The following is a 27,920-nucleotide window of genomic DNA, read 5'->3' as shown; positions in this document are numbered from 1 at the left end:
GAGAATACCATCAAAGTGGAAGAATAAAATGAGAAAAAGCATAGAAGCAAGTGTGTGTCCAGAAGCCTGAGAGTAAAATCCTGCCTGGCTTATTGAGTTTGCTGAATGCTAATCAGAAAAGAAAATGTAGAGCTGGAGCATAACTTTTTTGAGGATAGAGAGCCAGTGAAGTCTCTGGGATATACAAAAAAAGAATATTGGGGATGGAGTAGAAGGACTAAGGAGAGACAGAGGGCAGGGAGGGAGTATTTGCCAAGTCCAGACAGGAGGTAATGAGAATCTACACCAGAGTGATGTTAACACTGGTTAACTGATGTTAACACTGAGAGGTCCATGGTGACAGGAAAAATGAATAAATCTCTATGACTCACCAGGTGTGGAAAGTCCCCAAGAGGGCCATCGAATGCAATGTACACCTTTATACTGAGTGATAATACTTAAAGGGAAAACTCGATGATTTGTCTTCTATGAGAGACAAATCCTAAACTTAATTTGTAGAGATGTTGAGATGCTGGTGAGCCATCCCCAGCTAGAGTTTGTCCTAAGGCAGGTGCTGATGTAGAAATGAATTGAAGCACTTAAAAGAGTCAGAGAAGAGTGACTATGGGAGCTGCTGGCGCTACCATAGGTTAAGGAAGGAGAGCATCATCTGAGAAGGAGAGCATCATGCCATTGGCAACTGGCATCCTATTAAGAGGATAAATTCAGGATTCCCAAACTGTGTGCCATGTCACCCTGAGGCACTGCATGTGACTTACAGGGTCATTGTGTGATATTTTACATTTTTAAATCAAACAGCAACATCTCTTGGATACTGTGTAAAGTACGACTATTAGATCTGGACCTAATCATTTAATCAATAAATGAAACTGTTCCATTATTTCTTTTGGCCCAGGAACACCATGAAAAAAATTACTGAGATCATAAGGGCACTGTACTCTAAGAATGTTTACGAATCTCCGGACTAAGAAAGGTTCAGTCCTGAGAAATGGCAAATAATTTAGTAACAAAAAAGTTTTTGTAATTTTAATGCAAAATCATTTGGAGTAGAAATGAGATGGGATGGTTGAAGCATGGGGGCGGGGTGGGGCATTGCAGCTTTGGAAGCAGCCATTGGTCTTCCATTTTAGGGATGGAAAGGAAAGGAAGGTCAAAGGTAGAACAAAATTTCAATGTTCTGGGAGGATAAGAAAATAGAAATGTGTTTTTAGGCAAAGGGAATGAATATACCCAGTGCAAAAAAAGTTGGAGAGAGGAACATGAAATGGTGATCCCACCACAGAGTGTGAAGATAGGATGAAAAGCAAAGGAAGACCCTTTCCCTGGAAAGGTAGGTAAGGAAACTAAGCCAAAGCCTATGATGTGGTTTATTAGGAATCGCATGTGTGTTTTCCCTTCCAGCTTTCACAACATTATCCCTATCTCAGAGGCGAGGAAGCTAAGTTTAGGGTAAGGAAAACAATGTAGATAAGGTCATGAAGCTCTTTAAGACAGAGAAAAGAGAATCTGAGGGAGTGTCTTAGAGACTGGGTGACATAAGCAGAGAACATCTGTTTCTCATCTTCTGAAGGCTGAGAAGTCCAAGATTAAGGCACAAGTAGATTTGGTGTATGGTGAAAGCCCACCTCCTGGCTCAGAGAGAGCTTTCTTCTAGCTCTGTCCTCACATGGTGGAAGGGGTGAGAAGACCCTTGAGGACTCTTTTACAATTACAGGCACTAATCCCATTGGTGAGGGCTGCACTTTCATGACCTAATCACATAAAATTCCCACCTCCTAATACCATCACCTTGGGGGTCAGGATTTCAACATACTTATTTTGGAGGAACACAGACATTCAGTCCATAAGAGAGCCTCTAAATTGTCTCCATCTTCCTTAATAATGTGCACATGAATCTCTCCGGAATCTTGTTAAAATGCAGATTTGCATTCAGTTTATGAAGTGGGGCCTGAGAATTTGCATTTCTGATGCATTCCCTGGCAATGCCAGTGCTGCTAGCTCACAGACCACACGTGGAGTAGCAAGATCTAGAAAGCCAGCTCATCAGCTGAGAATTTCTAGAATAATGCCAGGTATTTAGTGGCACTTGCTAAATCACTTGTTAGATTGTGGCTAAATGGAATGGTTTAGCTAAAGGTATGTGTTCTGGGAGAACAGACGGTGGGAACCAGTTCTGAGAATAAAGAACAAGTGCAGATGGTCCGAAAGAGAGGCAAAGAGGAAGATCAGGGATTGCAGCAGACAGGAAACTTCTGCAGAACCTTGAAGGAGTTGGTGTTGGCAGTTGTGTGGGCGCTGAGAACAAATGGAGATAAAAGTCAGAATGGAGTGGGTAGAAGGGCTGGGAGATCTCAAGCTCAGTGGCTTCATTGCCTGGATGTTGATGTTGTGGAGGAAGAAGGCAGGAGAGGAGAAGAAAGCTTACATTAGGTGCTTGCAAAACCCAGAAACAATTCTGGACTCAGGTGAATGCTGGAGATAAAAACATGGAAACTAAAGCATGCCTGCCATTGAATCAAAAGCATTGCTGGGAGACAGCAGTGGCCTATAGAATGAGGACGGACCCACCAAGACCCCCTTAATCTGGCAAATAATTCAGATCATCTGAGATTTTGAAAACACTGGTTCCCAGGTCCTCCCCACAGACATGAGGAGTCCATAGGCCTAGGAGCAGGCCCTGGACTCTGTATTTTTTAAGAAATTGCTCACAAGGGAGTCTCATGTTGCAGCCAAGGTTGGAGGACCCTGGATAATGCTCTGTAACCCCTTGATGTGAAGGGTCCTCTGGGGAGGAGGAGGGACTGCATGTACCTTCAGCTAGCAGAGAGGCGCTATGGAAATCCTCGAGGAAATGGCCAGAATCTCTGCACAACAGAACTCTACATCTTGACAGTCTGATAAATAGCATTACCAGACTGTAATATTTCATGATTTCTTTAATTGTGACAATCATGACCAGGCCATCTTCTTTGAGTGATCAAATAAATTTTCTGCTGGCCCAAGGTCCAGTTAATATTTATTCAGATTTTATCTGTTTCATAGATGGGTACATCAAATTTCATGTTGATATTCGGTTAAGGTGGATTCTTTTTTTTTTATTTATTTATTATTTTTTTGGCTTTTTAGGACCACACTAGTGGCATATGGGAGTTCCCAGGAGAGGGGTCGCATCAGAGCTATAGCTGCCAGCCACAGCCACAGACACAGCAATGCCAGATCCAAGCTGAGTCTGACCTACACCACAATTCATGGCAACGCTGGATCCTTAACCCACTGAGTGAGGCCAGGAATCAAACCCGTGTCCTCATCGATACTAGTCAGGTTTGTTTTGTTGAGCCATGACAGGAACTCCCAACGTGGGTTCACTATTATAATTCTGTAAGAGAATTTCCTCCTTGACTTTTTTATTCCCTTAGATAAGAAGAGGTTTTTAAAAACAATTTCTAAAATCATAACAAAAAGGTGAGAGTGCTGAAGGCCACAAGCTGGGGATCCTGATTTATCTGGGTTGGTACCCCAGCTCTGCCCACATACTACCACTATGGCCCTGAGTTCAGAACTTGAGTCTGGGGGCTCAGTATCTTTATAGGTAAAATGAAGATAATAACACTGACCTCACGGCAGCTCTTAGAATTGTGTAAGTTAATACATTTAAAACTCTTCAAATGATGCCTGGCATGTAAACATTATCAATGAGAGTTTGCTGGTATTATGATTATATTGCTTTGTTACTCTTGTAGCCACTATTTATATAAAACTGGTCAACTCAGTCTGCTGGATCCAAGAATCTCCATCTCTGTGGTACTGAGTGGGCCTTTCACAGGAAGCTCACACCATGCTCACTGATGCTCCAGTGAGAAGTGTTGAGTCCAGTTGCTTCTGTTGCCTGAGCAATGGCAAAAGATTCCATTAGTCTTCATGTAGAATAAAGAAAGAGGAGGGATTAATGGCACAGGTACCCTTACATAATGGACAAGCATCTACTAAGCTCTTATGGAAAGCTAGAAGTTGTGCAGAGGGCCAAGGATAGGAAAACACAGTGCTGCCCTCTTAAACCTTGATCTGATAAGAAAACAGATGCAAGACAATGAAATAACTGCTTTTGTGGAAATGTATTCATAATTCAAAATGGTAGCACAGAAGAGAATTTCCGATGTTCTTTGGAAGTTTTCCGCCCAGGGTCACAAACATTGATTTCTAAGATGGGTAACTCATGCCGTCCTTGAAGCAATTGAGCAATGAATGATAGCTGGAAACCAAGACTTATAATTCACAGTGGATTATAACTTACATTTGCATCACACTCGTTTTTATTTGAAGCTTCATAGTACCTCCAGAAGATAAAGGCATTGCTAGTCTCATCTATAACCAAGAAAATGTAGGTTCCGAAAATGTAACCCCCATGACCAAAATCATAGTTTTAGTAAGTCATGAAGTGGAGATTGAAACCTGGGTCCACACTGCTACTTGTCTTTGCACTTGGCAAAGGCAAGCTGCAGTAACCAGGCTATTAATCTAAGAAATCCTGTTTAATTAGAAAGAGATAAGAATTTCATATTAAAACCTAGATAATATGATGGTCTTAAATTATGTCTTTATTACTTGAAACTAACACAACATTGTAAATCAATTATACTTTAATTAAAAAGAAGTCCTTATGGTGATGATTTTAACTATTGTTAAGCATCAATCCCAGAGTTTCTAACCTCAGACACCACTGCTTGATGTGGAGGGGGAGGAAGAGAAAGGGTGCTTTGTTTGTGGTAATATAAAATAGCCAACCGGCATTTTCTTTCCCCAGCTTATTCAAAAATTGACGGATGTTGCTGAAGAATGTCAGAATAATCAGTTAAAGAAGCTCAAAGAAATCTGTGAGAAGTAAGCCTCCATTCTCATCCCAATGGATTCGTGTATGTAAATGTATTTCACACAAATAGCTATTTGATTGACTGTTTTTTTCCCTTTTACTTCCATTTTGCCTTCAGAGAGAAGAAGGAATTAAAGAAGAAAATGGATAAAAAGAGGCAGGAAAAGATAACAGAAGCTAAATCCAAAGACAAAAGCCAGATGGAAGAGTAAGTATTTTTTTTTCTTTTTCCTTTTCTTTTCTTTCTTTCTTTTTTTTTTTTTTTTTGGAAGAGTAAGTAGAAAAAGTTCCTTTTCTCCCACCTTTTACCTTTTACCTGGGAATTTGTTCTATACCAGAATAACAGCTGCTTCATTGTGCAAAGACCCATCTGTGAAATTACTCCTCTGATTAACCTTTCTGAGGATCCCTTTTTCACAGTGAACTCAAAGAGGAGTTCAACACACGATTGAGGCACACACAGGGTCTTTAGGTAAAGGCTGAGTAAAGACCTTCCCTAAGGGAAAGGCTAAATCTTCACTTCTGATATTGTCAGATGGCCTTCCTGGCATTTAGTAAAAACAGAACTTGTGCCTTGGGTGGAATCTGACCTTTGTTCAGAGCTGGCAGATTGTACCTTCCTTGCAGTAGTAATAAGAATGTTGAGAGTTCTGATACTTTCATTGGGAAGCCTGAGGTGCCTGTGTCTGCCCATGATGGATGAGCTCAGCTGATGATCTCTTTGTCATTTGCTTTCAGGGAAAAGACAGAGATGATCAGGTCTTACATCCAGGAGGTGGTGCAGTACATCAAGAGGGTATGTCCTGTTGATTAATCCCTCTTTCCTTTGCAAAACACGTGCGAATGTTTGATAAGTACCATGGGAGCCTCTGGAGGGAAATGCCATGCCTTGTTGCCACGATTTATCACCAGCACCCAGCAGCGCTACTTGCTGAGCAGGCGGTCTGTAATCAATATTTCTGCAAATTTAATTGCAAACCTTTATATAAAAAGTTTCATCTAAAGATAGACATTCAGAATCCTTTCCAAAGTCGCAAACACAGAAACATGATGTTAATGGGGGCTGCCCCAGAAGAGCCTGTAGTTGTCACCAATGGCAGAGAAGGTGGCAACCTCCAAAGGCACTTATTTTTTAATGGGTATCATGGAAATTTTCAAACATTAGCAAAAATGTGAGAATGGTATGATCCATTGATCACCTCACTCCCACTCTTGTGTACCCAATGCCAACACTTACAGTCTCCTACATGAAGGGCAGATCTTGAACCGAAATAATTAAATGTATGCTGTAGATCTGCCAAGCTTTTAATTTTTTTCTGAAAATGTTCACTTGAACATTTAGATGAAAATGACTTTCTCTGGCACTTTCTTATAGTTAGAAGAGGCACAAAGTAAACGGCAAGAAAAACTCCTAGAGAAACACAAAGAGATACGTCAGCAGATCCTGGATGAAAAACCCAAGGTAAACTGAACCAAATAATAATTCTGTAATTTTACTTTCATTGAATTAGAATAAAGCCTCCCTAGTACATGTATCTCTCACACAGTTTCAGACCAGTTCTTGAATGTGAAACTTGTGCATCTTCCTTTTACTTGTGATGGTAAAAATCTTTATAGCCGTATTCAGTAAGCAGTGATCATCACTGGTCAGCTTTTAAAACTGCACACGCACAAAACCAGAATCCACTTGGTTTTGGTTGGTCTGGGATGTGACTCAGGTATAGATATTTTTAAAGCACACCCCTGACCCCTGCCGCCATTTCCCCACCAGGAGAGAGAGAATTGGAGAAATTAACCAAGCCTCTTTAGCTCTGAATTGATGATGCAATATTATAAAGGCAAACTTTGTCCAGCAGAGGATTTATTGTACCAAAATCACCCTGGTTTTTAATGTGACAAAATGTTCTTATAAACCAGACCAAAAAAATATTTTTCCCCATAATAGTTTATTGGGGGTATACTGTAAAATTACTTTATGGTTATTTGGTCAAAATCAATTGTTTTATGAATATTAATTTTAAGTGAACTGACTATCCATAAATCAGATACTTTCAGGTTAGCAAAATCTGTTTTAGATCATTCCATCTAAAATCATTTTGATTAATCATTGAATTTTTTTGTGTTTGTGAAAAATGTTCTCTTCAATTTTCTTGTCCTTCCATCTGCAGTTTAAAATATCTGCTCTAAAAGGCACTGATATTACATACAAGTACTTTTTGAACCTTCAAGATCAAGTATTAGTTTTGGTTCATTGTATAGTCCATTCATCAATTTACTTCTTATAGATTGCTTGTGGATAATTTAAAATATGTTTTTTTGTGGTTTTTTCTGCTCTTATTCTTTTATATTTACTGGGAAGAACACTTATTTCATATTTTTAACTCAAAGTATTTAGGTTGGACAATCTATCCATAATGAAAATCCAAGAATTAATAACTACTGAGATACGCTGCTATTTTTATGGTTTTTTAAAAATATGCAATTTAAATACTCTTAGCCACCACCTCAAGTTGATTTTGCATTGGTAAGGTAGAATAAATTTTAGCGTAATTACCTACATTGAAATATTTTCCATTTAGGATCAATCTTTTTAAAGTGCTCAAATGTTTGGAGCAAAAGATCCAGGTTGGAATGAAATTTCAGAAACATCTTAACAATAATGAGTCCTTAGTTATATATTCAAATACATACATTTCAATTCATGTTGTCTGAATTCAAATTTGTCATTACTTTTTACACTGGTATGATATACTTTGCTTATGGTTGATATTGCATTAGTTAGTTTTTATGTTTCTAAAAAAAAAAAAAAAAACTCTCTTGGAAAATATTGTTATTCCCACACAGTTTTATTTTGCTTTGTTTTCGTTTTTGTCCAAAAAATGTCACACTACTTTGCTCATAGATAAAATGAAATCACGCATGTGTTTAAATTACACAAATCTCAATATAAAGAACCCTGTGAGATTTTATGTTACTGCTACAGCTCATTGTGATTAAAATCAACTTTAGTAGTAAATTTCTTCATGGGATATAACCAAACATTAGAAGAAAAAACAACTGTTGGATAATTTGTTATCAGAAAGGATGTTTCAGCAGCAACTTTACAGAAAACCCAATTAAAACTGACTTAAGCAGTAATAAATTTAGTAAGTCACATTACTGGAAGTTCAGAGGTATTGAAGTTTGAAGAATGGTTATGTTAGTGGCTCAACAAATTATCAAGAATCAGGGTATTTTCAGAATTTCTACTGTGTTTTTTCAGTTTGTTGCCTTTCATCCCCAAGCTATAAATCCACAATCACAAGATTGCTGCCATAGCTCCATGCATCACAACCTTACATAGAACTATTCAAAGGCAGAAAAAGGAATGTCTTTATCTGATAACCCTTCATAGGCTTGAGGACAACTTTCCTAAATCTCTCCAGTAGGCCTCATCCCATTGGCTAGAATTGTGTCATATGCCCATTTCTAAACCAATCACAAACCCAAGATTGTAATTTTCCTGATGGCTTACAGTAATTAAGACTCACTCAGAAGAGTGGGGGGAGTTCACTTTCTCAATTCCACGGTCACCAGGTACCTGAATAAAACTGATATTTTCTTATGAAAAGAAATAAGGGAGAGAGAACAGTTGGGTGGGTAATTAACAATGTGTGCCCTTACCACAGGTATATCAAGTTTCCATTTCTTTTTGGCCCCTTAGAAAGAAATCTTAAGAGTTTCTATGAATTTTTAGTCATTTCATTGGCTTTATTTTTGACTGTAAATAGGGACCACAATGATTTCTCTTTGCTTTTCACCTATGAAGTTGCTCTTAATGATCATCTTGTTGTATCTGTACTTGAAGTTTGCCCTTGAAGATTGCTGGTTCCATGTCAAACACATTTATTGAGAGGTGTTCTTCAGGGTCTAAAAATAATTGCTTTGGAACCATGACTTTAGTAATATAATAAGAAACAATGACTGTTAATGTTGTAGGGCACAGTGGCTAATAAAGGGAAGTGACCATGACCAGAAGGAACAATCATAATCAGCGGAATAAAACAATTAGATCAAGTGTAGGTCAAGAGGAGAAAGACCAAAGCACAGGACAGCAGATGTGGGCAAATGAAAGGCCAGGCCAGTGGAGCAGTCATCCATGCTCCCATAAATTACTGGATGTGGACCAGAAATAGAATAGCACTGGCTTGTCCTAATCCCTCTTCACATCCACTATTGGAATGGCCTTTGAAGCCTGACATAGATATGAGGGAAATGAACAAAAGTAGAAACCAAAAAGAAAGAGGAGCAACTCAAGAAAATGAAACTGACCAACAGTATCTATAAAGAGGTTAATCAGGTGAGTCAGAAAGATGAGAAGACAAGGTAGTTTTATGACATCTAGAAATTTATGAACTCTTTTGTCACTCAATGTTGGACAAGGAATTGAGGTGACACTGTAGTAGTAATATTAAAAATAGTTGCAGTGCTCTTGTGAAGAGGAAAGCATGCTAGACTTTGCCAAAATTTGCCTAGGGGAATGGAGTTCCTCTTTCAAGTATTTTATGGGTGGGATAAGGAATATTTAACTAAAAACCAAGAAAGTCTTATCTTTCACTTCCAGCAAAAGCATATACTACACGGCACCATATTTCTTTCCATTCATCAGTTTCTTTCCCTTACTGTAGATTATAATCACTTACTTCCTCTTTATCTACTTGTTCTAACTAATATGATAATGTGTTTTGTGTTTCTAACCTCCTCTGGAAAAAGGAAGAGGCTCTTTTCACATTCTTGTTTTCTTCTAGTGTCGTTATTTGGAGTTCTGAGCCCCTATCAGAGTCTGTGGTTTTCCAAGCATTTGGTAACTAAACTACTCCTTTAAAAGTGAACAAACGAGGAGTTCCCTTCGTGGCTCAGCAGTTAAAAAGCCCAGCTAGTATCCATGAGGACAAGGGTTCAATCCCTGGCCTCGCTCGGTGGATTAAGGATCGGGTATTGTAGCAAGCTGTGGTGTAGGTTGCAGATGCAGCTGGATCCCGTGTTGCTGTGGCTGTGGCTGTGGCTGGCAGCTACAGCTTCAATTTGACCCCTAGGCTGGGAACTTCCATGTACCTAGAAACTTCCATATGCTGCAATACAGCCCTAAAAAGACACACACACACACACACAAAAGTGAACAAACAAGTATAAAAAACATTTTTTAAACAAAAAAATTTGAAAATCCAATTGCTGAAAGACAACAGTTATTTATTTATATATATATATATTTTTTGGTCTTTTTAGGGCCCCACCTTCAGTATATGGAAGTTCCAGGCTAGGGGTCAAATTGGAGCTGCAGCTGCTGTCCTGTGCCACAGTTACAGCAACTCAGGATCCAAGCTGTGTCTTCAATGTACACTGCAGCTCATGGCAACACTGGATCCATAACCCACTGATCGAGGCCAGGGATCCAACCCACATCCTCATGGATATTAGTCAGGTTCCTTGCCTCTGAGCCACGACTGGAACTCCAAGACAACAGTTCTTCAGTGGCAAGGAGTTCTTGCTAGATTTAGAGCAAGTCAACAGACTGTAGTTTTTCACTCAACCATGTACTTATATAATCTGGAAGGATCAACACAAGTTTCCAGCATTTTTATCATCATGCAGAACAATGTGCCTCAATCAAAACTAGATTAAAAATCCACACATGGACCAAGAATTTCCATCCTGCTAGCCTGTATTGGACCAAATTTGGCCAGCACCTACAATGTGAAAGTTTATTTTAGAATATTCCTCTTTGTGACATGTGCCAGAGTTTTTGCATGTGAAGAGTCCACTTTCTCTCATTCAAAAAGAGATACAATTATTCTATTCCTTTTGTATGAAATTTTTGAAAGAGTTGAGGAAATTGGAAGTAGGGGATCCCTGGAGGCAACTTATGCAATTGATAAATATTTGGGTCTTCAATTTAACATGAAATTACATTGTGCACCCTTGTACCTGAATCCCACTGAAATTTATTAAGTTCTTAAAAGAGAAATCTCAGCTCCTTTACAGTAGAGTTCTAAATGCAAGAAATGTTCAGCTGCATGTTTCTTAGCAGTAAAATATTTAATTCAGTCCCCAAATGTATGCTGTTTTCAGCTTTGTTCAAAGCTTTTTGTGAAACCCATAGCTTCAGAGGTCTTAAGATGAATGCAATAAACCCTAACCAGTCTTTCAACTCAGTGACATAATTGGTTTCTTTGGGATTTCCATACCTGGGTCTGCCAAAGCCAACAGGAAAGATTTTATGTGTATAAACAGTGTTAGACACAACTCAGAGACCCAACTGCCAATGCAGAGAAACCACATCTTTTGTGATTGTGCTTGACTCTGAATTGATTCCTTATAAAAAGGAATCCTTTCTCACAAACACTTCAAAGAAATTTATTTTAACATGTTGAAACATCATTAATCAGGAGTCGCCCTGAATTTGCTGTGGTTATTCCAACATATATTGATCACTTTGTAGCTACTGGCTCTTATTACAAGAAGAATCATCTTTTGAGGGGACTTTTTAATGAACCGTCTCCATAACCTCATAAAACAGTCGATAAATGTGTAATTTACTTTTTCTCTGACACTTAATTTGTCTTTGATGCTTCTTAGAACACAGGTTTTCTGCTTTAATTTAGCTCATCAGCAAGAGAGAATTCCAGGAAGCTTTAGGGCATTTTAATTTATACTCAAAGAACATTTCATCATGTAGCTACTGGCTTGTTTTTTTTCCTCCACCAGGGGAATATAGACAGATTTTCCTCATTTCCCCTCTGACGTCTTTGTAACACAGCATGACTCATCCCTCTGGGTGAAGTTAGTCTTGTAGAACTTACCCCCAGGGCCCTGAGACAGAACTCTAAATGCAACTATTTAAGTCCTTCCTTCCCAGGGTTCAGGGAGAAAGAGACTAACATGGGGATTTAAAGTAAATGCTTCTTACATGATTCATTTGCTACATGATTGGTAAATATGCACTCTCCCTGCCAGCATCCACTGGACTTTCTGGTAAAAGCCAGATTAAAGAGTGCAAGCTGGCTGGTTACTTTGTTTTTACTCTTTGTCAAGTCTTAGATGACCCACCCAGTGACTATTTTTTGTTTTTTGTATGTGTGGAAGAAATCTCCTTTTCATTTCTATGTGAAGCATTACCTTTTTAAAATATATATATATATATCATTATTATTTTCTTGAAAGTAAAATTTACTCTCCTTCAGGCAATCCTCAAACATTAAAACAGTTTTACCTCCATTTTTCTCTTTATTTTTGAAAGATATTTTAATTCTATATATTTCTAAAGCCATAAGACATTATGGCAGTGTTCATTTAGATTTATCTTCATAAGTCACAAGCTTCTTAACTGAATATTCTTTCTTGTGCCTTAGATTGTCCATTTGGAGCATTATCTTCTACATCCCTTAGAAGTTCCTTTTATACAATCTACTGGTGGTAAAATCTTTGGGGTTTTTTGCTTGTTTTCATTTCTGTTTGAAAATGTATTTATTTTACCTGTATTCTGCATTGATATTCTCACTGGGTATAGAATTTTAGGTTGGCAGTTATTTTCTTTTATCACATTGAAAAGAAGATAGCACTGTCCTCTGGCTTCTCTTACTATTGAGACTTTTAACTGTGAGTCTTAGTGTAATTCTTTTGGTGATAATTGTATTTTTCTTCCTTTTCTTGCATTTAGAATTTTTCTTACGTTTTATGCAATTTTTATAATATATCTAAATATGCATTTGAGATGCATGGATGGCTAGATGGATAGCTTTCACTAGTCTTTAAAAATTTAGCTATCACGTCTGAAAGTGGATTCTATCAAAACTTCCTTCCTTCACATTATTTATATGCAAACTATAATGAACCTTCTTATTCCATCTCCTCTTTTAACTTTTTTCTCTATGCTACCCTGTGGACAATTTTTTTTTCTGAATCTTTTTCTAATTCCCTGATTCTTTGTCCTGCTATTCTACTCATCCACTAAGCTAACTATAGCTTTTGTGTTTCATTTAATTCTAGGAGTTCTACTTGCTTTATTTATTGGGTTAATTTTCAAATCTACCATTTGTATGTTTGGCTTATTGTTGGGAAAGTTTCCTGTGAGATTCCTCATTTCTGGGCAGCCACAGGCTTTGAATTTTGACCTCATCCTAGAAGCATATCAAAAGATGAATTCAGAATTTTCATCATTAGCAAAACTCCTCTGGACAAAAGCAGTTTCCCTGCTTATTACCTGTCTGGGTTTGATGTTCCTTGGAGTTTGGGCCTGATCATTCTTTAAACTTTTATGACTCTTAGTTTTTTTAAAGAGCATAATTTTACTACCCAATTCAGCTTTTTTTTCTAGTTATTTCCAGTGAGAATAATGGTCCAAATAACCTAACCAGCCAGTACCAGAAATAGAAAGTTCTCACATAGTGTTTCTAAAATGTTTCCTTTAGCATCACTTTGGATATCATTTGAACATCTGTATCAGTTGGGGTTCAGCTAGAGAAGCAGAATCCATAGGAGATTATATGTGTGTTACAGGGAATTGGCTTGTGTAGTTGTGGGGACTGGTTATGCAATCTCTCTGTAAGCCAGGCAGTCTGGATGGGTGGACTTGGCAACTAGGATAATCTTCAGAAGCTGAAGTTCTGTCACAGAGCTGAATACACACACATAGGCACATACACTTGGCCCAGGAGTTAGAACAACTAAAGGAAGACCCAGAGGTCCCATTGTGGTGCAGCAGAAATGAATCTGACTAGGAACCATGAGGTTGCAGGTTCAATCCCTGGCCTCACTCAGTGGGTTAAGGATCCAGCATTGCCGTGAGCTGTGGTGTAGGTCGCAGACACATCTCGGATCTGGCATTGCTGTGGCTGTGATGTAGGCCAGCATCTGTAGCTCCGATTAGACCCCTAGCCTTGGAACCTCCATATGCCACAGGTGCAGCCCCAAAAAGACAAAAAAAAAAGGAAGACCCAAATAGAAGAGAAAGCGATCACAGGCCCAGTTGCTGCCTGACCCCAACAAGATGGCTCAACAGATCAGCAAGAATGCCCATGTGTTACAAAGTAGCTGCTGCCTCCCTGATCAATCCTCCACCTCTTGGGAGACTCTTCCTTGTAATCCACCCTAACTGGGAAATACAGAAAGGGAACTCTGGCACATGTCCAGCTTAGCCAAGTTGGCATAGTAAAAAGCCATCACACTGTTATTTTTTATTATTTATTTATTATCTTTTTGTCTTTTTAGGGCCACACCCATTTGCATATGTAGGTTCCCAGGCTAGGGGTATAGCTACACTACAGCCACAGCAACACTAGATCTAAGCTACATCTATGACATACACCACAGCTCACAGCAATGCCATATCCTTAACCCACTGAATGAGGCCAGGAACCAAACCTGCATCCTTGTGGATACTAGTCAGGTTTGTTACCACTGAGCCATGACGGGAACTCTACTATTTTTAAATCTGTAATTTTCCTATCCAAAAAAAAAAAACAAAACCCTTTTCTTTACAATTAGATTATATGATTACAGTGATCCAACATGGAAACAAACCTCTAGAGCTGAGAGGAGGCTGCTTCTTAGGTCTATAGGGCATTCCCTGGGCTTCTTTGTGGATTTCTATTATCCGTTGACCCCTGCAAGAAAACTGAGTTTGAGATTTAAACAGCATTGGCACTGAGATTCACGTGGACACTAGTGATCCCTCTCCCTTTTCTCCACCCCGTTAACTTTCTTTCCCTTTCCTTTGTCCTTATTTTACTATGGGAATATGGTGACTGGTGTATTGGATGGAGGGGAGGGGATCCAAAGAGAATACTCACCACCTGCTAGAGTAGACAATGTGTGTGTTAATGGAGTTGAGTCTTCCCAGCTAGCACCAAGTTTAGCATCAGGAATAGAATGAGGTGGACATCAATCCCACGAATTTCATCTGCCCAGCTACCATAAACTACCATAAACTGGAAGTTCACAATCATGAATGGCCCACAAAACCTTTTGGATTTACTTCTATTTCTACTCTGTATGCCTCTCATCATGCACAATTTGTATGAATTTTGTCAACACTAATTAGATGTTTTGTTCCAAATGTATCTCTAGTTTGTTTTTAAAGCTCTACTTTGCTATAATAAGCATAATAAAAATAGTCAAACACATACACCATAAAAACTTTTTAAGCAAAAAAAAATGGAAGCAATTAATCAATCTCAGCAAACTGCTGTCTGATTTTACTATGATCTTCAACATTTTAAGGGGAAGAATGCCAAACTCAAACCAAGAGAAATATTTGCATGTAGTATATCCAAAAAGGCAATGTGCTTGTGCTTTGAAATATTTGATGAAGCAGTATGTGGAGACTAGAGAAAAGGGCAGTGCAAAAGGGCATATCCTGGGAGTTCCCTGGTGGCCTAGAGGTTAAGGATCTGGCATTGTGACTGCTGTGGCAAAGGTCACTACTGTGGCTCAATTTTGATCCCTGGCCAGAGAACTTCAACATGCTGTGGCTGTGGCCAAAAAGAAAAAGGGCATATGCTGAAGAAATTTCATTTCAAGACAGGAGAGCAGTTTCTTAGAGCAAGAGTCATTGCTCTATTTTCCATGTATTATGCCTAAAGCCAAATTAATGTAACAAATCTTCCACTTAGAGTCCTACCTATATATTTTCTGTCAACAAAAATAAACTAACACAAGCCTCTGCATTTATTATAATCATTTGCTGAGGATAATCTTTGAATTTGACAAGGAAGTCTTTGAATTTGTAGATGAAGCCAAGACTCAAATAATAATTTCATATTTCAACATTTATCAATAGAAGTGGTTTTAACTTTTGCTGATATTTATGATAGAATAGTAAACAGTTTATGTTTCTGATAGTTTGGATGGATTATTTACCGCATACTCTCTGTGGCCATCTCTCTCTCTCTCTCTCTCTCTCTCTCTCACACACACACACACACACACACACACACACACACACAGAAACAATTTTATACACTTGGGGGAAGCTTAGCATGTTTAACCATTTGGGCATCAAAATATATTTTGATTTAGCTAATTATTGCTAGTATATGGAAAAATCATGTCTAAGTTACTAGCCAGCAGCATGTAATGTTTTCGGTGACATACAGAAAACAGGAAATATGTTGTCTTCTTGCTTTGGTTGAAAGGATTTCACTAGGTTTCAGGAAATAACGTAATGAACTATTTCAATTCTTAAAATGTTTACTGTGTCTTTGTTTTAGATGGAATCAAAACAGCCCTAGGACTTGAAAAATATTATAAAGCAGTTAGGATATCTTTTTAATTGTTAAGATGCCAACTGCAGCTCAAGCTGTCTAGCCAAAACCACTACCATCTCTTCCCTGGATTTCTAAGTAGCCTTAAAGGGTCTTCCTACTTCCATATGTGCCCACTAACAATTGGTTCCAAACATGGCAACCAGTCATCCTTTGAGAACATAAGTCAGGTCACTCGCCTTTTCAAGAGCCTTCCCTGGTTCCCATAGCTCTCAGAATAAAAGTCTACAGCATCTGACATGATCTGACCCCACTTGGCTGCAGTCCCTCTTGGTTTCCTCATGGACCACTGCTTAGGCCATCCTGGGCTCCTTGTTGGGCCCTCGCAAGCCAGGTCAAACTACCTTGGGATATTGCATGGTCTATTTTCTCTGCCCAGAATGTTCATTTCCCAATTGTCTGCTTGAGTAACTCTCCCCTGTCTTTCAAGTCTTTGCTCAAATCTGTATTCTCAAAGAGGCCTTCTATGACTACTTCATTTAAGTTTAAAACCCCTCTCCTCCACTCTCCCATCCCTGGCATCTCCTCTCCCCTTTATTCTGCTCTACTTTATGGTTTTTATAGCCTTAATAATCTCTCATTTGGTCATTTACTTCTTCCTTAAGTGTGTCTCTCAGTGTTGGTCCCTCCCCATTAGAATGTAAGCTCTATGAGGGCAGGGACTTTGACTCTTTTGCTCACGGATGCGCTTGAGGTCTAGGCATCCAAGAACAATGCCTGGCTCATAGTTGATGCATATTCTTTGAATGAAGGACATGATGAGGGCTAAAAAGAAAAACTAACTTTGTATGTGAAAAGATAGTTCTTTCTTTTTGGGAGAGAAAAGTACAGCCGTTAACTCAGAATCTTTGGGCCATGCTGTTCAACTGCTGTCAGTAACTCAGTGCAATCTTTTCTCAGGTTTCTTGACAGTAGTGGGATTTAGGGGAGAAAAACTCAAAAGCAGCAGTAGCGATCATTATTAACATCCACTTCCTACAAAGGCAGGGAAGAGTCAAAGAGAATGCAATTTCCGGTTCCATTGCATTTATGAGGGGAAGCGTTGAGGTAGGTAAAGGAGGTGGAGGTTTTAAATCTCCATTCTAGAAGGCACTCCAAGAGAGCTCCCAGACAGATAATTTGAAACAACAGGTGACGTAGAAATCAATTTAAGTGTCACAAAAATGACAGCCTCCCTTTTTTTCCCACACAGGGGGACGGTTCCTCCTCATTCTTGTCGGAAACTTGCCATGAGGATCCCTCTGTTTCCCCCAACTTTACTCCCCCCAACCCTCAAGCTCTCAAGTGGTGACCACCGTCCTTCCGGCCAGGTAGGACAGGATGGGAGGGGTCGCTTTTGAGAGAAGGTGGCACATGGCCATCTGGTTTACAGGCATCGTGAACTTGCTTCTTTGTTCCTCCTCCTTTGTTCTTTACACTCCCATCTCTTTCCTGCCCTAGTTCAAGGCCATGCTGGTGGGTGATGGGCCTACCTTCTCGGGTATTTATTTCTTCATCATTGCTCTCTCCCCTTCTAACATGAATTCCATCCTTACATATTGTCTTATTCTCCTTTCTTCTTTTTGTTTCTCTATTTGCTTAACTGGCTTTCCCTTTTGACCTCAATCTTTCTCTCTTACACTTTTCCACTTTTGAAACATTTAAAAAATTCCTATGTCTCCTAATACTGGTTTCCCACAATCTTATTACCTTAAAATCCAATGGGATTAAATTAATTCTCAGGGGGTCTTCTCGACACAGTCCATTCAATTTACTACACCCCTCCTTCTAAAATGCCAGTAAAAGTCATTGTATTCCTCCTGCACAGTATTTGGAGTAAAGGGGTAGCTCAGTCTTTCCTGATTTTCCAGAATCAAGAGCTCTTGCAAATACCTCACCAGTAGGGATACTTGGGCCAGGAGCTGCTGGCTAGAGCCAACTGAAGCTTGAAAATAAGTTAAAGAGGACTTTAACTTATTAGAGGAAACACATCATGAAATCTCTTGGATTCCTTTCTTAATAAAGAAAACTGGTTTAAGCCATTCCAATGGGTATGCATTTCAGGAGAAAAGAGACTTTATGGTGATTATAAAGAAAACTCCGGAGTTCCCGTCGCGACCCAGTGGTGAATGAATCTGAGTAGGAACCGTGAGGTTGCAGGTTCGATCCCTGGCCTTGCTCAGTGGGTTAATGATCCGGCGTTGCTGTGAGCTGCAGACGCGGCTCGGATCCCGAGTTGCTGTGGTTGTGGTGTAGGCCAGTGGCTACAGCTCCGATTTGACCCCTAGCCTGGGAACTTCCATATGCCGCAGGAGCAGCCCAAGAAATGGCAAAAAGACAAAAAAAGAAAAAAGAAAAAGAAAACTCCTATTCTGATGTATTGAAAATAAGAGTTCTAGAGGTTTATATGTTTTTGTCTTCAGGCACTGGTTGATCTGTGAAGCAGTACACTTTTGAAACATTGAGGCATTCGTGAAAACAATTTTACTGGGAAAGAGGTGTAAGTTCTTTCTCATTCTCTGTACATCAGTTGCCACAATTATGCTCTTGCTCAGTGATTTTCCTTTTCATTTTGAATGAGTGAATCCTCCAGGAATTACATGGAGATCCTATGCAAATGCAGATTCTGATTCAGGAGCTCTGGGTGGGACCTGAGATCTGTACTGCTGACCAGTTCCCAGGGACTTGCCTGTGTTGCCGCATCTCCATGGATGACATTTGACTTAGCAGAGATCTAGTACATTCCTTCTTCCTGGCTGGAGCACATAGAAAGAAAGGCTTTAAGCTGCCTTTGGATCTAATCAAAAGCCTGACCCTTTGATATCTTTTTTATGTTGTCCTATTGATTGTGACACTAGAAAGAGTGGGGCAGACAATGCCATTTGAGAGCCACAGCCTGGCTGTCAATTCTGTCCATGTCCTCCCAGCATTGATGACCTTGTCCCTGTGGTGACCTTGTGCTGCAGCCACATCCAAAGGTGGGGCAGGGGAGGGGCGAGTACTATTGACGCCCCCCCCCCCCCCCCCCCCCGGAAGACATCAGTGAGACCTTGAGGATGTCTTCCTCTTTGCGCTATAAATGTTTAGGCTACCTTTTAAGTCATCGATTATAAGCATCAGCAGATTGTTCGTTGTTGCACTTGCTGTTTCCATCCTGGTATTTTTGAGAGCTATTGTGAAACATTTAATACTCCAGGTAGAGTATTGAATTTTCTCAGAGGAAGTAAATGACAGCAGAGACACATGACTTGGGTTGTTTCTTTCACAAAAAATGCAATAGAGATATAAAGGTTCCGTTTTGTCCCCGTGCTCTATCAGTCTTGGGATGGCTGTTTCACAACCTTGAGTTCCCTTCAGAATGTCAACTGAGCCTCCTGCTTAGCAAAAATAATGACTTTCAAAAGACAGATATCCCCACAATACTAGGACATTAAAAAAATCTTTAATCACAGAGTTTGGCCCCTTCAGCTTCTCACATATAAAAGACAACATAAAAATGAACCAATTTCACACTTTCCATGGAAAAATAGGTCTCATTGCTAAAACAGAAAAAAATAATAATTACACTCTTTTGTGTTTTTTTGAAAAAGAACAAAAAGTTCTTCTTTTATAACAGTATGTGGAAAGTACATTGTGTACCAAGTTTAAAATTCCCCCAAATGTTCCTTCCTCACCTTAAACATCTCCATTGATAGACTAAAGCTGAAAACATGATAAATGAATAAAAAGTAACTACCTAAAGCTGTCATACATTGGCCAGAAAAAAATGGATTTTTTCCTATAAATTGGATTCCAAGACTACTCATCACATAAATACTTGAAATTTCACAGCTTTAAATGTGTCAGTGCAGACCTTCAGGTGAAAAATATATTCCTTATCATCAGCTAGAGATTAATAGGTAAAGTGGGACAAGTTAGTCATACTTTTAACTCTGGTAACTTCTATTTTTTCATAAATAAAAATTCCTGTAGAGCAAGCCTAAAAAAAAAAAAAAAAGGATGTTTGTTTGTAGTGTGTATGTATGTATGAACCAATAAAATGCTGTAAAATGACTGATTTAAAAAATAGTAATAAATAATAAAATTAAAAAATGAGCAATCTCTCAAAATGAAATAGCATTGGAAAATTATACATTTATACCAAGTATTTATTAAGTGCTTGCTTTATCCTGAGCTATGCCAATTTCTATAGGGAGCACAAATGAACAGAAACCACAGTTCCTTCATGTTTAAAAAAAATAAAAAGCAGGCCTTCCTGTCATGGCTCAGCGGAAATGAATCTGACTAGCATTCATGAGGATGAAGGTCCAATTCCTAGCCTCACTCATTGGGTTAAGGATCCAGTGTTGCTGTGAGCTGTGTAGGTTGCAGACAAGGCTCAGATCCCAAGTTGCTGTGGCTGAGGTGTAGGCCAGCAGCTTTTGCTCCGATTCAACCTCTAGCCTGGGAACCTCCATATGCTGCAGGTATGCCCCTAAAAAATTAATTAATTAAAAAATAAAGAGTAATCCAAGACCATCGAAAAACATTACAGAGGTTTTTTTCCTGATACTTAAGTAATAAAAAAACAAGAACAACTAGGCTTCATTGAGCACTTACTATGTTGCCAAGCACCTTCAAAGCACATCACATGTGTTATCTTCTTATACTTGCCATGTGGCATTGAAGAAATTAAAGCTTGAAAAGGTTAATGAACTTGGCTAATGTCATACAAGAAGTGCCCAACCTTGTTTTTTGTCCTTCAGCTTCCTCGGTGAACATCTGAAGCCATGATTTTGTCATCTAGGTGTCAGGAGTGTGATGTCACTTTGTCACATTTCATATAATACAAATGTGAGAAAAGTAGTGAGTAATTATTATCTATATTGCAAACGTGAGGCAAGTAATAAGGGTATGCTGTCTGCCTTGGTACATGCATCTGTAAGATGGAGGGACTCAGACTCTCTGTGGGAGGCAACAGATCCCTAAGTGGTTGGAAGGGACAGAATCCATCACATGTAACAAAGTGTGTTTCATTTGCTGGTGGCACACCCCTGCCTCCACAAGAGCACAACCAAATCTTGCCAGGGTTTTAACCCTCAAACTGGTCACAACACAGGAGAATTAAACATCATAGGCAGGATGTTCAAGTTTCACAAAATCACAGGTATATAACAAATGTCTTAGAGAACATCTCCCAGGACTAGATGTTAGAAAACTTCTAGCCTTGTGAAAACAGACCTTACCTGCATAAAGCCTGTCCTTGAGAGGGAGGCAGCTATTTTCTGATTATGTCACATCCAGCAAGAAAGCACTACCAAGCAGGGTGGGGAGACTCTGAGACATAGCAGAACCACATGAGTGGTTCAAAGGATTTGACACAAACTACTCCATCCATAGCCACTGAACACTCACACATATGCACCCCCTTTAAAGCATCAGGATTGAGGGCAGATACCTTCACCTCCCCCAAACCTTGACTTACCTCCTCCCTCCCGTCATCTCCACTCACAGGCCACACAGCTCACATGTGTTGATGCTGAGGTCACCCAGAGACCCCATGGGTTTGCCTCCTTTGAGATCTCCTTTCCTCTCTTCTCTCCACACTCCCTCTTAAATTCTTCTCTTTCCCTAGCTCTAGAACTGCACCCTAACACGTACTTCTCCCACTTGAAAAGTTGTGAACTGGACTGTGAGAAAGAAGTTGGCATCCACCCCAGGCTGTGGCCATGGTCTGTTTGTTAGGGAATTGTTTTTATGGATTTCATTTTTTCATTCAAATAATATTTGCTCATCCCTCATATTTATCCCTGAGGTTACCAGGAAAGCCAAAGGAAGGTCTTGGAAGAGCAATATCTCCTTTTAGATTGTAATTAAGTCTCATTTAAAACACAGGAAGGACATCTCCAGAGTATGTGACAGATAACACTCTTCTCCTCTTGCTCTGGAGTTAGAGCGAGAGAATAGCCTTGGGCTAAATTTTGAAATATTTAAGCAAGAAACAAAAACAAGTTTCTGGGAGGTAGAATATCTAAATACCTAAAACAATGCCCAAGGATTATTTAGTGTCCTTTTTAAAATTATAGTTAACTTACAATGTCTTGCCAATTTCTGCTGTATGGTAAAGTGACCCAGTCATACATATATATACATTCTTGTTTTATATATGTTATTTTCCATCACAGTCTATCCCAGAAGATTGGATATAGCTCCCTGTGCTATGCGATAGGACCTTATGGCCTATACATTCTTTTTTTTTTTTTTCTATTAGAGTATACTGATTTACAGTACTGTGCCAATTTCTGTTGTACAGAAAAGTGACCCAGTCATACATACATACATACATGTTTATCCACTCTAAATGTAATAGTTTGCATCTACTAACCACAAACTCCCAGTCCCTCCCAGTCCCTCACCTCTCCCCCCTTAAGTGTCTCTTTGAAGATCTTTAAATGTGCCAATGAAGAGGCTGTCTGCAAGCAGAGAGTTGTGTACCAACTGGTTGACCTTTTTATGTTCTCCTTCAGTGCATGAAGAATACAGTTAATTAAACTCAGAAGTTTGCCACTAAAATAATAGGTATGAGATACAGAGAATTCAAGGTGTTAGAGGACTCATTAAATAGGGTTGCATAAATATCATGCTGAAAGATTTAATGAGTCCATAGGGTCAGTTATAGAACAATGGAGCACAGATGACCTAGAAAAAATAAATTAAAATCGATTGTGCTTCTGAATTAACAGCTATAGATTGCTATATGAACACCTGAGAGAGAAATTCTATGATTATATCTTAAGGCTGCATAGTGGTGTTATCATCCTAGGGGAAATGAAAATTGCTGTTTTCATTTACTTGTCCCCTAATACAAATACACTTTTATATGTGTGTTCATTTCCATGGTCTCTAGGAACCATGAATGATTAAGTAGCTACAAGTAGGTAAATAGTGTTAATTTTTTTTTCTTTTATTTGTTTAACTAATATGTATTGAATGCTGCTGCATAGCAGGCACTAGGCAATGTGCTGGGAAAATAATGCAAAAAGATGCAGTCTCACCTCCCCCAATTATTTACAGGCTAGGGTAGCCCAGTCCAATGGAATTTTCTGAAGTGATGGAAATGTTCCACCTCCGAGAGTCCAGTGCAGTCGCCACTAGCCACAGGTGGTTGTTTTTGTATTTGAAATGTAATTAGTGCAACTAAGGAACTGAATATTTAAATTTTATTTAAATTTAAGTGTGAATAGCCACATGCTATTAGTGGCTAATTCATGGGCAGCATAGGAAGGTGACATGCTAAAACTGAATTTCTTGTTTTTCTGATTTTTTAAAGTATATAGCTGATTTACAATTTTCTGTCCATTTCTGCTATACAGCAAAGTGACCCAGTCATAGATATTTATACATTCTTTTGTTTTTGCTTTTTTAGGGCCATGCCCATAGCATATGGAAGTTTCCAGGCTAGGGGTCAAATCAGAGCTGTTGCTACCAGCCTACACCACAGCCACAGCAACACAGGATGCATGCTGTGTCTGTGACCTACACCACAGTTCAAGGCAATGCCGACTCCTTAACCCACTGAGTGAGATCAGGGATCGAACCTGCATCCTCATGGGTACTAGTCAGGTTCATTAACCACTGAGCCACAACAGTTAACTCTATATACATTCTTTTTCTCATATTATCTTCTATCATGTTCTATCACAAGTGATTGGATATAGTTCCCTGTTCTGTACAGTAGGTCCTCATTGCTTATCCATTCTAAGTGTAATAGTTTTCATCTACTAAAGCCAAATCCCAGTCCATCCTACTCCCTCTCCCTCCCCCTTGGCAACCACAAGTCTGTTTTCCATGTCCATGAGTCTGTTTCTGTTCTATAGACAGGTTCATCTGTGTCATACTTTAGATTCCACATACAAGTGATATCATATGGCATTTGTCTTTCCCTTTCTGACTTACTTCTCTTAGTATGAGAATGTCTAGTTGCATAAATCTGAATTTCTAATAGGTAATCTGCCTTTCTACAAAGGATTTGTGTTGGGAAAAAGCCCTATGATCATTGTCATAACAGAGCTGTTTTCATGGGAGGAAGTGCTGATTCTACTTAGAGAAATCAAGGAAAACTTCCCAGAACTGGTAACCCTTGACCTGTAGGATGAAATAGAAGATCTTTTTTCTGACAACCTATGACAATGCCTGAGGTATAAGAATCACGTTACTGCTGTGGAATTGCATGTAATTTTGTAATTCACATGCTGTGTTAGTTAGCTTGTGCTGCCATCACAAAATATCTCCAACAAGGTGGTCTACAACAACAGAAAATTGTTTTCTCATGGTTCTGCAGTCTCAAGTCCAAGATCAAGTGCCAGCAGGGTTGCTGTCTGCGAGGCCTCTCACCCGTGCAGATGCTGCCTCCTGGCTGTGTCCTTATGTGACTTTTGACCTGCATTCTTGCACAGAAGGGGGAGGGAGAGAGTGAGGGAGAGAAAGAGTGACCTCTGCTTTCTCTTCCTCTTCTTATAAGTACACCAGTTCTGTCAGATTAGGGCCCCACCCTTATGACCTCATTTAACCTTTGTTACTTCCTTAAAGACTCCATCTCCACAGTCACTTTGGGGTGTCAACTTGTGAATTTTGAGGGGACACAATTCAGTTCATAAAACATGTCATTCAATAAACAAATATCTTTTTCTCTATTTTTTTTTCCTGAGAAAAGGAGATCTATGCCCCACACTCAGCTCATACAGATTTATGGAAAATGATCACCTACTGATCTAACATCTAATGATTTTTTATCCATTTTTATTTGCCTATTAACAGATAACACAGAAAATGAACAAGTAAAAAAAAAAAAATCTAAAACAAAGCGTCCACCTCTCAGAACCCAAATGTAATTAAATATTGCTTAAGCAAATATTAATGTTAATTTTCCTCTCTTCCCTAAGGACAAACAATTGGTGATGGAGCTGGTCAGACTAGCTCACAGGGAACTCATTTTTAAATTTCCCAAGGATTCTGTGGTCTGTTTTTTTTTTGTTTTTTTTTTTTCTTTTGCATTTTAGGGCCATACCTGAGGCATATGGTAGTTCCTAGGCTAGAGGTCAAATGAGAGCTGCAGCTATAGGCCTACATCACAGCCACAGCAATGCAGGATCCAAGCCACATCTGCAACACAGTTCACAGGAACACCAGATACTTAACCCGCTGAGTGAGGCCAGGGAATCAAACCTGTGTCCTCATGGATACTAGTTGGGTTTGTTACCACTGAGCCACAACAGGAACTCCCTGTGGTCTGGTTCTTAAACACAGACACTGTTAAAAAGTAAACTATGTAAATTCACAATTAAACAAATTATATTAAAAAAGAAAGGTAACAAATGTCCCAAAATCACCACTGCTAATTAGTAAAGACATTTCCCTAGTGTCTATGCTCTGGAGGTAAGTGACATCTGTGGAGTCTGCGAGGTCACACAAATGGATTAGTACCACCACACACTGCTTCCAACTCTGGTCAGCATCATCACTTTGGTAACTCGAAAATGGCTACAGTGGGTATATTCACACCATGGAATTCACAAACATTACAAATCAGGCTCTTTTTTTTCCTCAGACAACCACCTATTAAACATTAACCAGCACACCACTGTACAAACCTTACTTTTTTTTGGAATAGGTTTTTCCCAGAATTATTCAGAGTTTCTTTTGCAACTTACCATAGTAGAAAACATTATTATCCATCATTTGTAAACAAAACTTTCTACTGAAAAATAATTATTTTTTTAAGATCTTTTTTTTTTTTTTCATGTCTCTTCCACTAGAAAGAGTCAGTGTTGCATTGCCGACCTATGAACTTCAGGCCCTACAGATATAAAATATTTGGGGGGCAATAGAAAAGTCCCCTGAAACATAAATCTAATACAGACTGTATTTTTCTAATCCATTCAGCAATGTCTTCCACTCAAAAATTGCCTCAGCTGTAACAAAATATCCCTTCCACTGCTAATACTACCCCAGACCCAATGGTAAACTAACACTTGCCTCATTTGTTTTCAAGAGGCCATTTTTTTCTCCACTAACAGTTTTAAGTAACAATAAATGAAATAGAATAGAAACCTGCTGGGGTAAATAAAGCAGTTTTCAGATGAAGTTTTATTTTCTATAGGAAACATTTCTCTCTAAGGTTGCCCTTTTATTCTAAACAATAAGTGGCTCAGACTTTGAAAATGAAGTGCCATTTGGCACAATTCTCATTCAGTCTTTTGTTAAAACTGCAATGAAGTCACAACCAGGGTCTCTCGCCTCTGAGGCCCAGGAGGTGAAAGTGACTTGATGAAGGTCACAGAGCACAGAGCAAAGGAGGGGCCAGTTGTCAGTTCCTGCTCAGGTCTCACTTCAAATTGACACCAGTACCTCTTGCTTTCTGAACAAAGCCGTGTTCTTTTATGATTTCTTTTATCATCAGCATCTTGCATGAGGCTGTTAAGAGGGTGATTATATAAGACATTCAATCAGAAAAAATGAAGTAACTTGGAGTTTCCATCATGGCACAGTGGTTAACGAATCCGACTAGGAACCTTGAGGTTTCGGGTTCCATCCCAGGCCTTGTTCAGTGGGTTAAGGATCTGGCGTGGCCATGAGCTGTGGTGTATGTTGCAGACCCGGCTCGGATCCCCAGTTGCTGTGGCTCTGGCATAGGCTGGAGGCGGCTATAGCTCAGATTCGACCCCTAGCCTGGGAAGCTCCATATGCTGCAGGTGCGGCCCTAAAAAGACAAAAAAAAAATAAGAAGTAACTTGAAGTTTCCATCCTTCCTCCAGGTGTAACTTACTTGCACAGAAATTTGAGAATCATGAGTCTAGCTTGAGTTTCAGCTTCAGATGGATAAAATCCATGGCAGAGAGGGAAAAGAGGATCCCAGGACTTAGTTCCAAATAAGTCTTCATTGTAAGACGTCTGATGGAGGAGACAAAACCTGAAAGAGACAGAAAAGGTACCACCTGTGAGTTGGGAGGAAAACCTGGGATTTCAGAGAAACTAAGAGAGGAAAAAAAGACATCAGTGTGAAGGGAATGGTCCATAGCGTCTACATGACTGAATGGTACAGAAAGGTATCCTTTGGCTTTTGTGCCCTTGCTATTACAGAGGGGTCACGGTAAAGATGGGAGTGGAGCGAGACAGGAGTGGGGAGAGCAGGAGGCAAGGGAATAGGGGACAGCTTGTCTCCTACTCTTCCTGAAGCCCAGGCTTGAATGGAAGCAGAAATCTGGCATGGTCGGAGGGCATGTCGGGAATTAGGGGAAAACCCATTTGAAAAGAGATGAACGAGCCCTTCTAACCTAGGGTCCAGTCTAATTTATCATCAGATTACTAAATATAATGATTGCCAGGGAAAAAGAGGTTTCACCCACTTAGTGGTTGGCAGGATTGTGTTTTCTGCTGATAAATCAATATTCAGCGGAAGAACAGTGTCTTAATACGTGGACAGCATCGACTCTCCAGAACTGTCAAGAGCAGTAAACGGCTTCCCTACACACCGTTTAAACATTAGCTTGGGAGTTCCTGTTGTGGTTCGGTGGGTTAAGAACCCACCTAGCATCCATGAGAATGCAGGCGCAATCCCTGGCCTCAGTCAGTGGGTTAAGGATCCAGCGTTGCCACTGGTTGTGGCATAGGTCATATACGCAGCTGGGATCCTGCATTGCTGTGGCTGTGGCAAAGACCAGTAAATGCAGCTCCAATTCGATCCCTAGCCTGGGAACTTCCATATGCCACAGGTGGGGCCCTAAAAGAAAAATTAA

At 39.5% G+C, this 27,920-nt stretch overlaps 1 protein-coding gene across 2 annotated transcripts in view; it reads left to right on the top strand.

Annotated features, from left to right (window-relative positions):
* The window catches only part of PLCB1 (phospholipase C beta 1), a 731,149-nt gene that overhangs the window by 636,212 nt on the left and 67,017 nt on the right, over positions 1-27,920 (top strand). Inside the window, exons 28-32 of one of the 2 annotated variants that reach the window (XM_047771692.1) lie at positions 4,802-4,878; positions 4,986-5,075; positions 5,606-5,663; positions 6,243-6,329; positions 17,360-17,477. In XM_047771692.1, the coding sequence (XP_047627648.1) occupies positions 4,802-4,878; positions 4,986-5,075; positions 5,606-5,663; positions 6,243-6,329; positions 17,360-17,458 (411 nt within the window). In that variant the 3' untranslated portion in view covers positions 17,459-17,477. The remainder of the gene's footprint in view (positions 1-4,801; positions 4,879-4,985; positions 5,076-5,605; positions 5,664-6,242; positions 6,330-17,359; positions 17,478-27,920) is intronic. The other variant, XM_047771691.1, reaches the window with a different exon arrangement.

Source organism: Phacochoerus africanus, chromosome 3, assembly GCF_016906955.1.
Source record: "Phacochoerus africanus isolate WHEZ1 chromosome 3, ROS_Pafr_v1, whole genome shotgun sequence".
In the NCBI taxonomy this organism is placed as follows: domain Eukaryota; kingdom Metazoa; phylum Chordata; class Mammalia; order Artiodactyla; family Suidae; genus Phacochoerus; species Phacochoerus africanus.
This window is presented reverse-complemented; position numbering and strand designations above follow the sequence as displayed.